The sequence below is a fragment of the Pelobates fuscus genome, chromosome 12 (genome assembly GCF_036172605.1).
Source record: "Pelobates fuscus isolate aPelFus1 chromosome 12, aPelFus1.pri, whole genome shotgun sequence".
Classification (NCBI taxonomy): domain Eukaryota; kingdom Metazoa; phylum Chordata; class Amphibia; order Anura; family Pelobatidae; genus Pelobates; species Pelobates fuscus.
This window is the reverse complement of record NC_086328.1, coordinates 23514585-23531194: the sequence shown is the minus strand read 5'-3', so window position 1 is coordinate 23531194 and position 16610 is coordinate 23514585. Positions and strand designations below refer to the sequence as shown.

Here is a 16610-nt window from a genome sequence, read left to right as displayed (position 1 = left end):
TGCCAATTAAACATGCCCTCAAGTTTACTAGATTCAATTTTTCTTTCTTTTCTCACTGAATTGCTGTAAAAATATTGATTTCCCTGTATGAAGTAATTAAATATTTCTTATGCCAGTTTTGTCACAAATGTAGCCATATTATACAGTATTAATAAAATATATTTAATAAATATACATATTTATTTTCCCTTTAGACCAAGGAATCCTAAAAGAGATGGGAGCCTGCCCCAGATTCCCAGAGGAAGTCTAAATGTCTGGTTTTGTCAGTGTGTCCGGCTGTTCCTGGCATTTCTAACAGGTTATCAAGAGTTTTGTTTTAAATAATGAAACCAGTTATCCTTCTTCATATGTGTTTTATACTTGTAAACATTATTAGTCTTTGTAAACCCGCGCCGCTGCAAATTTGAGTTTTTTTTTACCCCTGTTATTATGAATAAAGGGTGAATTTCTCCATGAGATGTGGCTGTCGCATATACTCAACAGTATTATAAATACCAAGTGATGAGCTGAGGTGTCACCGCGTAGTTATAAAGTGACCCTTGCCTGGCATTCTCAGACGGTCAATTAATGAAAATATTTGACACCAAACCACGAAAATAAAACCAGAATCCTGCTGGCAGCATAACACAGACTGTAGTGGTTATGGTGCTTACTAGCCACTCCTTTGATGTTCGCCAGTGTGCAAATTGAATTTTTGTGTCATTAATTTGGGCTTGTAGAACTTTAAAAATGTACGGATTACAATAAAAGATGGCTGTATGGGTACGGTCTGATCCTAGTTCAGGCACCTGTCAGCACTGATTCCATAGGTAAATCATAAAAATATTCAGGTTCAGTAGGCAATGTTTTAAGGGCATTTAAAAAAAAAAGTGTTAAAATAGATAAACAAGTTATTCCCCCTTTTCTAAGATTATATATATATATATATATATATATATATATATATATATATATATATATATATATCAGGGACTAGACCAATATCCGATTTGATGTTTTAAAACACAACAAAATTAATTCTAGTATTTATGTTCATAAGTTTTGAATTTGGTTTGGATTTCAGTAAAATAATTTATTAAATAAACCCTAATTTTAGAAACATGTTTGACTTCCATGAAGTAATTTTTAGTTTATTTTAAAGACACAGACATACTTGTATCTTGTTGAAGTGTAATGTGTAAAGGAAAGAATGGGTAAGGATTTTAAGTCTGTTCAAAGCCATGTGCAATAAAAACCTACAAAGAAAACAAATAACACTTAATGTATTTACTGAGGATATCATTGCAAACAATTGTAAAACCTCCAATAATAGTTCTGCTTGAAGAGATTCACTGACAGCTACGGTAACTTTGAGGTTTCCCTGAGCTTATCCAACTCAGGACAGACAGCACTCCTTTTAAGTACTTAAATACTTATCTTAAAGGGGTACTTGTCGCAGAAAATGTATGCATCTGGTAGGTCCTCAAACCAACAAACACTGGGAGATCCCCTCTCATCTCCATGTATTGGTTACCCCTGCTTGGTTACCCCTGCTAATCCTGCTTCTTTCAGTATACACTTCACAGTTCAGAACTGGCTTACAGCCATTCGTAACATCCACATAGTCTTACCTGATTTGTACCTGAAGAACCGTAACATATAATTTTAAAACATTTTCATAGGTTTATTCATTTGGATTCGTAATTTTTCAGATTATATATAAAACCACATGCATATTTCTAAAAGTTAATATAATCTAATTTAAAAGAAAATAAAAAAGTAATGCAATGACAGTGACAGAATGTTAATTACTGGTGACACATGGAGGCAGGAAAGGGGATGTGTTAGCCTGGCACAGAATAGCTCTTTCGTAGGTAGAAATGTCTTACATTTGCTTCTATGCAGTACAAACACATTGACAGATACATACCGGTACTTACTGCACTTTTTATTACACAGAAAGGCATGGGAGCCCAGGCGGCCAACAAGGTTTTTTTTTTTTTGTTTGTTTTTCAGAAACAAACATAAACACCTCTCTAATCATAGCTCTATATCTTTGACTCCCATATCTAAGAGGAAGTTATGAAACACCTACAGCTCTGTATTGATTTAAAAAATATGATTGCTAGCTTTCTTGTAGTAAAATTAATATCCATGGGAATTGAGTGTTGTCGTGCTGGGCTGACAAAGAACAATTTTAAAAACCACTATTATAGTCTAATAATATATCCTCGGCTTACACAATACATTGGCAGTTTTGCAAAAGAGATCAATTACAAATCGAAAGACTAATAATGTTTATTTTCAGGCTACTGAGAAGGTTACAGTTAACAATGACTATTTTACAGAGCTCGGATAGCAGTACATTTACAGGTATTATAATACAGTGAGTCAGTTTATAGCTGAAAGCTCGCAGATGTCTGTAACATTCCGTTGTAGATAAAAGTGTTATTAAATATAACAAACTGGCTGGTTATTATTTTTATTGCTTCCTGAGCAGCGGCCCCTGAAATAAAAAAAACAAAACAAAAATAGGGTGTTAAAAAGTATCAACATTTTTTCCTGTTATGCCTTTAAAGCAGTCATCTTTTTAAGCATATATTTTTGTGTAAATTGGGCTTTTCTACTGGATTGACAATACCAGAGCGTTAACGGACTTCTATTGCTATGGAACTTGATTTGTGGATGTCAGTTGTAGGAAAAAGGCTTATAGGAATCCTTCAGGCAACATAACATCGTCATCTCAATGAAGTTGTTCTTGTGCCTGGAGTCCACTGTAAGTGTTAAACCATTCTGGTCTGCGGATGCTCTCAACCTATCACAAGTAAAGGTTAGAAATATACGTATGTTTACTCGTGATGGGCGGTGTAAGGATACATACCCTTGCACTACAGCACTCACCTGGTGCCCCTTCCTCCCCAAGTAAGGACCACATCAGTGTCACATCCTCAGACACCTTTGCCACCGTTTCTAAAGCCAGATGCTGTAGCCTTGCCTGTTTTATGATGTCAATAAGTAGCGCCACTTCATGATGTCATCACGTCATTGCTGACGCCCACTCATGTTTTTGAATGTGGCTATCAAGTAAACCCCCAAGGCCTATATTTACTTGAGTTTTCCATCTATTCAGTGCCATGTTGCGGTTCCCCTTTTGATTATCCGACAGCGCATTTTTCCCCCATACTCTGATTCCTGATTATTGTTTTTTGTTCGTTTCGACTACTCTGTTCTCTGTATCACTGACCTAGGCTTGTTTATTGATTCAGTGTATCTTCATTGACTATGGCCTGTTATTTGACATTTCTATCTTTTGTTCTTTGCACTTTAAGCTTGGACACTCTAAGGTCTGGTAATACCTACTCTTATTTCCTGTACTTGTGTGACCCCTTTTTGTGTGTTGGGTTACCTATCCTGACAGGTAGCCAGTGACACACAAAGTGTCAGCTGAAGCGCTCAACCAAATTCTGCCACACAATCTCCGCTTCTGCTAATGCGTCAACACAGGCCTAAAGCAGAAAAGGAGAGGGAGAAACAGGGGACTAATTTTAAGTAGAAATATAATTTGAGAACATCTGAACACTTACATGTAAGATGGCACTGGGGAACTCCAGGCACCATAACAACTTCATTGAGATGTACTTGTTATGGTGCCCAGAATATCCCTTTAAGCACTAGAAGCTCATTTACAATCTGATAATGGTTTTCAGGAAGAAAAGTCACTAAAGTAAACTTTTACAATTAATTTTAGAAGTATAACCTATTACATGGATATGAAATCCCAAAAGCACACGATTAGAAGAATGGTTTCAAAAACTGCATTAAATAGGAGATCACACCCACTTATATATTTTAATACGTACCTTACCTTTTTCTGTACCTTGACCACTTACTGTGAAACTTTACATTGCAGGTGTTTATTGGCATACATTTCTTGTGATGCTTATAAATGGACATATAGTTCACAAGTATATGCAGTTCCAAAACTATCCCTGATCTATATGTTATGTTAAGAAGAACAGTCTGTGTATGTCTTGATCTTTTAAATGGGTATGCACACCTAATGGCTACCCCATGGCACTCCACCTGTTGTGAGCTATAAATTTCCCATGATGCTCACCTGTTAGAGCAAGAGGAGGGTATTACAACTAAATAAGAGACTTAATACTTTAAAGTTGAATTTGTTTCCCCATCACTTTAAAACAGTCAGCAAATATTAATTTTATATACTGCTCAAACCTTTCTAAGTGCACATTGAATTTTAAATATACTCAGCCTGTAATTTGTTATGTCTTCCTCGATCTCAAATACAGTGTTTGTCATAGAGAAGCAATGGATTGGAGATATGCATGCATGGCCAAACACTGCACACCTCCAATAAAGTGCTACTTTCAGTATCATTTGATTCCAGGACTGTTTCACTCGGTTCTGGAGGAGGAAGTGCCTATAGCGGCTTACTATCAGCTGCTAGAGGTATATTTAACCCTACAATGTAAACATTGCAGTTTCTACTAAACAGCAGTTTTGCATTTCAAGGCTAAAATGACAGGAGTACTGCATCCTGACCACGTCATTGACTTCATTTACTAGTAATCCATTACGCTTATAAAAACAAATCAGAGGAAGACAGAAGCAAGAATAATTAAGTAATCTTTTGGTGCATGGATTAATGCATTGACATAATGTTAAAGGGACATTATAGTCACCAGAACAACTACAGCTTATTGTAGTTGTTTTGGACAGTATAGCCAGTCCCTGCAGGCTTTTTTCTGTAAATACTGCCTTTTCTAAGAAAAAGGAAGTGTTTACATTGCTGACTAGGAACACCTCCAGGGCCACTCTCTGAATGGAGACGCTGAACTTTCCTCATAAAGATGCATTGATTCAATCAATTGTTTGGTCCCGCCCCTAGCCCACCTCTTTGGCCCGTCTATGGGAAAGCATTGTGATTGGCTGAGATCATCACTTCTGATGATGTCAGCCAAGAAGGCAGATCGGAGGAGGGACAAAACACAAGGAGCCCTGCGCGGCGCTGGAAATAAGGCAATATTTTACTACATAGACAGGGGGGCAGAAGGGCTAGATAGTAATCTTATTATAAGGTCAGGAATACATGTTTGGGTTCCTGACCCTATAGTGTTCCTTTAAGTAGTAATGTGCACACATTTGTGTCTTGTATTTAAAGCAACAAGCAATACTAAAAGTTTAATAAAAACAGAATTCCAAAGGGCTGGGATTTTAATCCGATATGTTATCTTCTTGCACATATTTAAAATGAAGAGGAGCAATAGAGATATCAATTTCCATGTGTATATGCTGTGACCAACACATTTCACTGCAAAACTAAAGATTTAAAAAGACAGCAGAACATTCTAAAGGGATCTCAGTAGAAAGCCCATTATTAACCCTTCATTGCTTGGGGACTGTGAAAAGAATTGGAGAGCAATCATAGCCTTGACTCTTTGAGTGACTGGGATGAGCCCATGACTGCCACTAAAGGGGTTAAGAAAGATGTTGCATTTCTTCATGTTAGCTGGTATTTTTGGCAAACAACAATTTTAAAAGGTCAGTGTTTAGCGCTTTTTTTTTGCCCATTCACCCCTGACAAGGCAGGCTTGGAGGGCGCATGGGTGATTGCATTGCTTCTGGTTAAAATGTTTAGGGGCAGCGAGGGCAGCTGTTTATCGGAGATATTTAGTTGAGTCAGAGATTTACCTCAGGGCATGACTATACTTGCAGAACTTTCTCTGAGCAATGAGTTAGACAAGCAAGGTGAAAGTAGCAGGGAACAGAAGCCAAGCGGAAATCTAATTTTAGTGCACAGCAGAGCATTCCATTATTAAGGCTAATTTATCACAAAGATTAAAGAAAATTAATTCATAATTACAGTAATCACCTTTCATAGATGTTATCCCAATCAGCTAATTAGAACTTATTGGATAATAGGCTCATCCTACTCAATACTCCTGTAGTATTCAATATTCTAGCAACTTAAATCGAACAAAGTTAAGGACTAATGGCAGTAAATAGCAGGAGACTGCGCTGCACCCACATTAAATATGTAAAATAAAGTGATGGTGGAGGTACTCAAGTAGATAGCAAAACAGCAGCTTTATTGGGGAAAACACACAGCAATGTTTCGACCAAGCTTTGTCAAGCTTGAAAAAGACCTGGTCGGGTGGAAACATTGCTGTGTTTTCCCCAATAAAGCTGCTATTTTGTTACCTACTTGAGTGCCTGGACCATCCTTTATTTTACAAATTAAGGACTAGGCATGCAGAAGTACCAGGTCAGCCATTAAGGGTCAGCGCTAAGGCCAGATTATATGGCATGTGTGATTTGGTACAGAGCAGTGAAGCCTGCAGTTGTAAGAAGCAGGGGATATGTGAAAGGCAATCAAATGTGATTGAAGAAAGGCTGGATTACAATTAGAAACTAAATAAATGTAAAATATGAAATGATAGGGTGCAGACGTAAGTTGTTCTAATTAGCTAATTGTTATAAGTACATAAGTAAGTTGTTATAAGTAAACCCAAAGAAATGCTGCCAGCAAACTAAGATGTTTAGCATCAATTGTCATTTGTAGTGGATTATTTGGATAATGGCTTCCGCTGACATTTTCTTCACACAAGTAGGGTTTGTGAGCAAATATTTACCTCCTAAGAAAGACGCAATGGTATGAGGTTCAGCTGCTCCATATCGACAGCTGAAAAAAGAAAATGCATGTTCATTGTGAAGTCACAGAGAGCGGCAGCCTTTAGCTGCTGACCTACTTCTTGCAAGAAACACTGTCCAGTCAAATTACATCATTCCAAGTGCACAGGGAGAAGGAGGGGGAAAATATAATGTGGGTGTCTCTCGCCAGAGGAACTAAGGAGGTGCTCAGTTGGGAATTACGTTACTGGAGCATTTTGCAATATATTTCTTCAAAGTTCGTTAACACGTACATAAAGGTTTATACAGTACAATGAACTTACAGTGCTGTCCATGGCAAGACAGGGCTAGCTGGGGAAAGCTTATAAAAATAACGGATCTCCACCACTCAGCAAACTACAAATCCCATAAACCTTTTCCAAAAAGTTGCAGGTTTTTTGTTTTGTCCAGGGTTTTATAGGACATGTAGTTCACTAATAGCCTAATGTAAAATATCTTAATACTGAAACTTGGGTTAGAGGATTCGCCTAGGATTAGTGCAATTATCACCAACCCAGTCCTTAAGACACATCGAAGGTCCAGGAAACGAAAATATCCAAAACAAATCCTCAATAAAGGAAAAGTGTAATTTTAATTTATTATTTAGGATACAAGTCCCCACTATAGCAAGGCTAAGGCAGTATACTCAATGAAAATACATGTTTATAAATGATTCAACATTATTACAAGTAAATAAATAAATATTAAATAACACACATAGGCTAAAATGCGCATAATAGTTTAAAATAATAATAAAATTACTATTTCCTTTAATTGCTTTAGCTAAAATGGATTTTTTTTAAAAATTAAAAGGTTATCCTACCCTAGCTATGAAATCCACAATATTGATTATAATAAAATCAAACGCTATGGATTTTTACATATATCATATTATTTATATTTAAAGGACCACTATAGTGCCAGGAAAACATACTCGTTTTCCTGGCACTATAGTGCCCTGAGGGTGCCCCCACCCTCAGGGACCCACTTCGCCGGGCTCTGGGGGGAGGAAGGGGTTAAACTTACCTCTTTCTCCAGCGCCGGGCGGGGAGATTTCCTCCTCCTCTCCTTCTTCCTTGCGACGTCATCGGCTGAATGCGCATGCACGGCAGGAGCTGCGCTCGCATTCAGCCGGTCGCATAGGAAAGCATTTACAATGCTTTCCTATGTACGCTTGCGTGCTCTCACTGTGATTTTCACAGTGAGAAGCACGCAAGCGCCTCTAGCGGCTGTCAATGAGACAGCCACTAGAGGTTTTGGAGGCTGGATTAACCCTCAGTATAAACATAGCAGTTTCTCTGAAACTGCTATGTTTATAAAAAAAAGGGTTAATCCTAGAGGGACCTGGCACCCAGACCACCTCATTAAGCTGAAGTGGTCTGGGTGCCTAGAGTGGTCCTTTAACGTATTATTAGAATAACCTGACATAATCTTATGTCTGGGTTTTGTCCACAAATCTTCTAAAGAGATAAAATGTAGCTCATGGGGAAAAATGGTCATGCTTAACTACGGGTAACTAAGATGCATGGGGCAACATAAGAACGTTCACGTAGCAGTTATAAGGAATGAATGGCTGTATTTTTAATGAAAAGCTGCTGGTCTGTCAGTGAAAGTGCTAAACTCTGTGAAATTTTGCATCACTTACAATTCTTGGATGTACTCATCCTTCACACTCAGCGACAACCCGTACTCCTGGAGGAATCCTTGCAAACAGCTTTTTAGTTTCCCAAAGTCTCCTTCAATTTGATAATGATAAATCCCTGAAATTAAAGAATGCACAAGCTTAACCAAACACTGCACTGGGGTATGTAAGGAATCTCAATCCTGAACTCCATCGCGAAAAATAGAACCTTTATCTGAAAACATCTTTGGCAGAGGGTATACAGACACATATATTTATGTAAAGAAGAAATGTTCCATAACATGCACAAAATATAAAGCATCTATATATATATATATATATATATCTATCTGATTCAACTATATTGTCTCCTATCATTGAAACAAGACACTGGGCATAATTCCTTACAATATATTAACTATAAATTATCCTTAGCCAATATTGTTCAGCAGCTTGCTAGATAACAACTGGGCATTATAGCTCAAAAAGAAACAGACAAAGCCCTACATGGTGGCTAGGCTACTATGACAATCAAAGGAAAAAGAAGCATTAAAGGACTACTATGAAGTGGTCTGGGTGAGAGGTCCCCCTAGTTTTAACCCTGCAGCTGTAAACATAACAGTTTCAGATAAACTGCTATGTTTACGTTGAGGGTTAATCCAGCCTCTCTGCTATGCATGAGAATCTCCAGCGTTGCCGGAATCCCTATAGGAAAGCAATGAATAATGCCATTGCCATACATGCGCATTAGGTCTCCCCTGCTGGCGGATGTCAGCGTGGGAGGAGCGGGGGCGGAGCCTAACCCAGTGCCAAGGGACATCGGCGCTGGATTCAGGTAAGTGTCTGAAAAGGGTTTTAACCCCTTCAGCAACATAGGATGGGGGGCACTGTAGGATTCTCTAGTGCCAGGAAAACAGGTCCCTTTAAATGGAGTGAATCTTGTTGCAAATGCTAAGCAAATAAACCTGCTGTAATCTTCCTAAAATAAATACAGATATCAACAATATAAAAAGAACTGTAAATAGCATCTTGAATAAGGCAGGCCTGTATCAAAAAGTGATAGGAATTTAAGTATAGGTTTCTCCATCAAACCAAAAAAAACACCAAAAGAAGTCAGGTAAGTCTTTCTTCCCATAGCTCCACGGAACTAAAGAAGTGGCAGACGCGCTGTGCTATTACAGGTTACTGAGAAGCATTGGAAAGCCATGAGCTAGTGCGCTCTGCAGAGATATTTTTGCAAGCTGGTTTTAGATATATCTCAAAAGTAAAAAAGCAGCAATAAACGCATGCATGTTTTTACTGGGGGCATGTGTACTAAATTTAACAGAGCCGGAATTAAAATCTCCAAGCCAACCATTTAGACCTACATTTTGCACAAAGTCTATCGAATCTGTCTGCTTTGTGAAATTATTGCGTAATATTTTTAGGGTTTTCGGTAAATATATCCATAACATGGAATCTTAGCTGTACACATTTTAATAAGCCGTCTAAGATGCATTAATACATGCAAACATTCTGCATATTTTTATTAATTTTTTTGCTCTGCCATTGACATATATACACCATTTAAAGGGATGAATATATTTATATATTGGCAGGAAAATAGACAAACTCAGCGTTTACCTGGGTACCTGCCATGTTGCTTCTGAAACCTGTTGACTGCCCTTAGCATCAGGTACAGAACAATCTCATTGTCTGGATTCTCCATGAAAGAAACTGGAAAACAAATTGGCATTACAGGCAGAATTTACAAAGAAAAACAAGTTGACTTATAGATCATAAAGGTTCATACTAAGAAAGCCCACTTACACTTCTAATACTACTGATATTATGGAAATCTGCATTCTCAAACAAAAAAGAAGATTTCTTGCAAATACCCAGGAACATGGGGAAATCTATTTTGCTTTTCTTACTGTTTCTTACTGTGATATGTGTTGGAAAAACAAAATTTGTTAGGCCAGAGTTTAAAATTTCTAGTTCAATGCTACGAACCAGGCCTTAAAATTACGCACCCCTGCAAGCCATAGCATACCTACCAGGGGAGAATTTCTACTTACTAAAATTTGATTTGTCAAAGGCTAATGGGGAGTTAAAATTTTGAGTCATGCATTAGGCTTGAAATGGAGGTGGGACTTCTTTATATTTAGATTTTTTTTTATGTGCAGTGTATTGCTAATTTGTAAAGTCTAACAAAAATAAGGGGAACTGTTTTAGCAATGAAGACAATGGTATTGGGCCTTTTACCCCTTTTGGAGGTTTTGTAAGCAGGCACGTGCTTTTGATTCTATAGACAAGTCCTCAGTATGTGCAAACTGAACCTAGGTATTCAGCCTGATGTGGAATTATTAAAAATCTTTATTGTACTTGTATTGAATTATTGTACTAACTCCATTTTAACTTTATACTGTGACTTCGTCCTCCATTTTGTCCTCCTAACCTGACTTCTTCAATCCCTCCATTTTGTCCTCATGACTTAACTTGTTCATTTTAAAACTACATTACGTGACTGAACTTCTCAACCCAATTAATACAGTAGACAAAGACCGTGTTTCCTTCAAGGACAAGTACCAGGAGGTGCTGGCTACTCCTTAAGACTTGCCGGCTACTCCTTAAGAGCTTGTAAGATAGTATAGTTTGAAGGCCACAGAACACAGTAGTAATGAAATGTTCTATTCATAAGAGACCTTGCACCTGGACATAAAGCCTGATATCACTGACCGTGTAAAATGACGCTTAGGACCCCCTTGCCCCCCACCCGTGTCCAGAATAATCCCACCTCTGATGGGTGGGCACGGGACTAACCTCTTAATTTTACTAACCAATAGGTAAGACACTAACTCCGTCACTTAATAATTAATCCAATTGATGATGTTTATTTGCTGATATTCTAATAATCAATGATGACGCAAAATGCCTCTTAAAAGGGCCTGCGCGCCCGCTTTTTCTTCACTTGCCAATAAACTTTCTCGAAGTTATTTTAACCTGAACCTCGTGTGTCAGACTTAATTACTTCAGCGTATATACGCAATTTAACTTTATTGATTTGGACAGGAACAGATAGACTTTGAACATTTTGGTTTACTTTCAAAAAGTACCATAACAACTTGGCGCCCAACGTGGGGCATCGGGCTATGTCCGGCCGGTGAGCCGTCCTAAGGAAGACAAGGGTGGACGGAGGAATCCAGGGGGAAGGAAGGGAGATTGATCACCTCCAGATACACGGTAGAGACTTCTGCAGAGCCACCGGTACGTTCCGGCCCCTTTGATTGACCCGTCCACGTGTCTGTGACTGCTTCCCGGGAGGACATCAAAGACAGGTAATATCTTGCCCGGTGTCTCGTTACTCACTTGCTTACCTGCATTTTAGTCTATCTGTTGCCTGGGTGTGTTTGAATTGTTTGCCTGTTTCCCCATTTTGAGATAAAGGGGGGGTGGGGACCTGCAGGGGATTTGCCTGGGGTTCTCTGTCTTGCTTGTTTTCCCCTTTTTGGGATAAAGGGGGGTGGACCTGAGGGGATTTGCCTGGGTCCTCGGTGTGACTGTCTATCTGTTTGTATTTTCCCTCTTTTGGGATAAAGGGGGGTGGATCTGAGGGGATTTGCCTTGGTCTTCTGTTGCCTGTTTTACCTCTTTTAGGAACCACTGTGCTGTGGTTGTAAGGAAAAAGGGGGGTTGACCTGTGGATGTGTTCCTGGGGGTCTTCTGTTGCCTGTTTACTTCTTTTAGGAGCCTCGTGGCTGTGGCTGTAAGGAAAAAGAAGTTGGTGGAACTGTGGGATCTGTGTAGAATCATAGGTTTCTGTGATCCAATGGTGTGTCACTTTGATAGCCTAGCTAGCTTCACTGTGCACGTTCGGACCATCCAGCTCTAGTTGAGTTGGGGACGTCCTGGCCCGGACCTTTCGGCTCTAGTTGAGCCGGAGATCCACTGGTTATTTAATTGTGGTAGGAGACTGAGCCTTGTGGCAGGGGACTTTGTTTCCTGGGGGAATTCAGGCAGGTATTGCTTGTTTTTCGCATCACGTGGTAGTGAGACTTATAAGTGGGTTTTATAGGGGCACTACGGGAGTGAGGATAGACGTGGCCACATTCTTGTGGACTGCAGAGTAGAGGGAGGCTGGAAAGGATTTCGGACCGGTGTTAGCTGTTATCCTTGGCCGCTGGTAGTGAGACTTACGAAAGTCGTTCTCCGAGCGGGGACACTACGAGGTTGAGAAAGGTGACTTTGGAGTAAGCACATGTAGAAGGAAAGGGATTATTGTTGATTTAATTTGAACTGTAATGCATGCACTGTATTTCAATTGTATTGTTGTCTTGTCTGTTTTATTAGGAGTCTCATGAACTCCTGTGTCTGTCTCTAAGGATTTTCCTTGTCTTTCATCTTTTCTATACTTCCTATATTATTATACTATCCACTCCCATTTCTCTTGAAAGAGAAGTGATTGGTCACACACTTCTCACCTCGCTCCAATCCGTGTCTACCACCCCGGGTAGGCGGATTCAGTGACTAGTCTACGTTTTGGGAAGACGCACCTGAGAAAGTCCCACGATTCTCGGGTGGCAGTCGAGCATTGTAGACGTTCTTGTTCAGTTTTCCTTCTCTCTCCCTATATCTAGGACGCTGGTATAGGGGTAAAGGGATTATGGGACAGGATTTAAGCAAGCCCAGTAAGGGCTGGTTAGCATGTGATTTAGTCGAAGACAGAGAGGGTGAGGAAATGGTTAAAGGTGTTGAAAAGATTGCGAAAGTATGTAGAATTGCTGTACCGACATGTGGGAGATTGCAACCAGAAAGTTGGCGCAGGTTACTGACAGAAAAGAAAGGCAAACTTACAGATAATGGTTTATTAAAGACTGCTGAAGCATGGTATAGAGTAGCGAAGGCTATTCAGCTAGAAGGTTGGGTTGAGGAAGAGATAAATCACAAGGGTGTGAAATTGTTTGTGTATCATAATAATTGTGTTGCTGGGGTTTATCCTCAGCCAGCGCCCAAAACCGGCGCCCAGGGAATGTCTATCCCCAAGGTTCAGTCAGCAATAAGTGATAGCCAGCTGACTATGTTCCCCACTCCCAATACCCATCCCATCACCTCCCCTGTCTGCCCGGTCCTGAATTCTGATGGATCTTTCTTTTCCCCTGCCCCATCTTTAACACTCCCATCATCCTCATCCATCCCTACGCTACCTGCTATACCTTCCCCTAACATTTCATCTGCCATTCCTGCCCTACACTCTCTCTCTGTTCATGACCCCCTCCCCTCTTCCTCCACCCAACTAACCATCTCCTCCGCCCTTGCCCCGGCTCCTCCCTCTACACCCACCCCTACCAATCCCTCTCCGTTCCCTCCCATCTCCACCCCAGCTCAATACCCCACCTCCTTCCCCTCCCCAGCCTGGCCCTACCCCTTCCCATATCCCATGGCCCTGCCCTATCCCGGATATCCACTCCCCACTCCCCAAGCCACGCCCCAGGTTCCGGTCATGCCCAGTCCGGCACAGTCTGCCCCGGATGTGCCCTCTTCCAACATGGCCGCCACTTCTTCCCTTAACCCTAATGTAGTACCTTTTCCGGCCACCAATATGGCGGCCCCCAGTTCGGCCCTGATGCCGGTAATTCCCGGTGACTACCTATCCCCAGGTTATAACTCGCTAGCCACCCCTGCATCTGGGGCTCGTTCCCAACCACCGATCCTTTCACCTCATTCAGACCCTGCACCACGCAAAAGAGCCAATATCATAGAATTCGATGATGACGAGATGGACAGGGTGTCCCATGTCTCATCGGAGCTTGCCGCGGGAGCCCCAACTCATCGTTCTATCGATGACCCCTTTGGCCACAAGGGTCGGGGAGAACAGGCCCCTCCTAAATATGTTGCTTTCAACCCCACTCAAGCTAGTGCTCTAATGAAATCACTCCCTGACCCAGAAAAACAGCCTATGCCCTTCTATCGAGGGATAGTTCAAATTCAAAAGACTTATTCCGCAGCATGGCGTGATCTACTGAGCATTTGTGCTATAAAAGCAGGGGATGCATATTGGCCAAGTATGGCCCGACACCTCAGTACGGATCTGCTCGGCAGTGACGTTGATTACCCCTCCGGAGTAACTTTTTGCACCCAATTAAGAGAATGGGCTAAGGACAAACTTGCGGATCAGGCTGCTGGCCTTACTGATGTTATTCAAGATAAAGGAGAATCAGTGGAAAGGTTTCATGCAAGGCTGTATCAAATGTTCACAGATTTGGGGTTTGATCTTACTGACAAGATTCATTCACAAATGCTGTCAGGTGCGTTTGTCCAAGGTGTTAAAGACTCTATACGCAAGGGAATCATTGCCGCACGCCCTGAATATAAGGTTGTTCCCCTGGATACCCTGCTTTTAGTTGCTAGAGGGTTGGAATCTGTTCAGACCCCAAGAAGATCCAATCCAGCTCCCCTCATGGTGGCTCGCGCTACCCCCGTCACCTCTGGCACTAAGAAAGTCAGGTTAGAAGATGTAACTTGTTTCAATTGTGGGGCTCAGGGACACTACAGAGGCGACTGTCCGGAACCTAAAAAGGAACCAGGGGCACCCAAGAAGTTCTCTAAGCCTGCCCCAGGCCCCAGGACCGAGACAAAGGTTCCAATTGTTGAAGAACCGGACGATTAGGAGACTGGCAAGCCTGTGTCTGTAACCCCTGTAATGGCAGTGTCTACAGGGGATAAGGGAGGGCCACTTGCCACAGTGACTTTGCCCATTGAAGACCATCCTACTACATTTCTAGTTGACACAGGTGCAGCCCGTAGTGTTCTACGAGAACAAGACCTGCCAGACCCATCCTTCCTGTCCAGTATTGATGTCTCTTGTGTTGGAGTGGATGGCCAGCCAAGACGTAGCCCTTTAACAACTCCACTACGAGTTGGCTCTAGCCTGCTTGCTCGCTTTGTAGTATCCTCCACATGCCCCATTAACCTGTTAGGTGCTGATGTTCTCTCACGCCTGCAAGCATCCATCACCTTTACCCCAGATGGGCAGGTAGAAATGTTTACACCTCTGTCTGTATCAGACACTTCAGCCCTATGCTCTTTGCCTCTGATGCTGCATATAGAAAAGCCCCGTGAGGAGGCAGCAGAATTAAGGTCCAATTTCCCAGAGGAATTAAAAACACAGGTGCCCGCTAAGTTATGGTCCTCAGGCCCAGAGGACATAGGTCACCTAAATGTTCCCCCTGTGGTGGTAAAGCTTATTCCAGGAGCTAAGTTACCAAGAAAACCACAATATCCATTAAAACCAGCACAGTCTGCTGCAATTTCTGTCCACATCAAGGCACTCTTGGAGAAGGGTGCCCTTGTCAAATGTAAATCTGAATGCAACACCCCGTTATTCCCCGTGAAAAAGAAAACTCCAAAGGGTGAGCCAGAGAAGTACAGGATGGTTCAGGATCTCCGTGCTGTTAATGAAGCTACCGTCCTAGACACCCCTCTTGTACCAAACCCTCATACTCTGCTCTCCGGAGTCCCACCATCTGCAAAATTCTTCACAGTTATTGACCTGGCCAATGCCTTTTTCAGTGTCCCACTGGACCCATCCTGTCAATACCTGTTTGCTTTCACTCATGAAATGCAACAGTATACCTGGACTGTCATGCCCCAAGGGGCACAAAATTCTCCAAGTCAATTTGCTAAGGCCATGGGCACCATCCTTGACCCATGGCAAGCTGAGCACCCAGAAGTTGTCCTACTTCAGTATGTGGATGATCTACTGCTGTGTGGAGATGATATTCCCGCTACTGAAAGGTGTTCAATCAGTCTTCTTTCCTATCTGGCAGAACAGGGATGCAAAGCCTCACTCATCAAGCTACAATTCTGTCAATCTTCAGTGATCTTCCTTGGACATTGCCTATCTCAAGGTACCAGACATCTTACTCGGGACCGGGTAAGAGCTGTTCTGGACATTCCACCTCCAAGGACTTCAAAGTCTCTTCATGCCTTCCTAGGCCTCATTTCCTACTGCAGAGCATGGATCCCTGAAGCCTCTCTGCTTATGCAACCTCTCTATGATGCTCTTAAGTCTGACCCGTTCTGTCTCACCAATGAAGCCCTGGCCAATTTCGATGCTTTAAAACGGGCCATTGCCTCTGCTCCTGCCTTGGGCCTACCTGACTACTCCAAACCCTTCAAATTGTTTGTCTCTGAAAGACAAGGCCACGCAACAGGAGTGCTCACCCAAACTAATGACTTAAGAGGCCGCCAGAGGCCTATTGGATATTTCTCATGTCAACTGGACATTGTGGCCAGAGGGACTCCTTCCTGTCTCAGGGCTGTTTTTGCTGCGAGAGAACTC

The 16610-nt window shown here is 41.6% G+C and overlaps 1 protein-coding gene across 1 annotated transcript in view; it reads right to left on the bottom strand.

Annotated features, from left to right (window-relative positions):
- Positions 1–2261: 2261 nt before the first annotated feature.
- The window catches only part of NAE1 (NEDD8 activating enzyme E1 subunit 1), a 48624-nt gene continuing 34275 nt past the window's right edge, over positions 2262–16610 (bottom strand). The window contains exons 17-20 of the mRNA XM_063438295.1: positions 9914–10006; positions 8315–8429; positions 6633–6682; positions 2262–2485 (exon numbers count right to left, since the gene is read on the bottom strand). Coding sequence (XP_063294365.1) covers positions 2376–2485; positions 6633–6682; positions 8315–8429; positions 9914–10006 — 368 coding nt within the window. The 3' untranslated portion in view covers positions 2262–2375. The remainder of the gene's footprint in view (positions 2486–6632; positions 6683–8314; positions 8430–9913; positions 10007–16610) is intronic.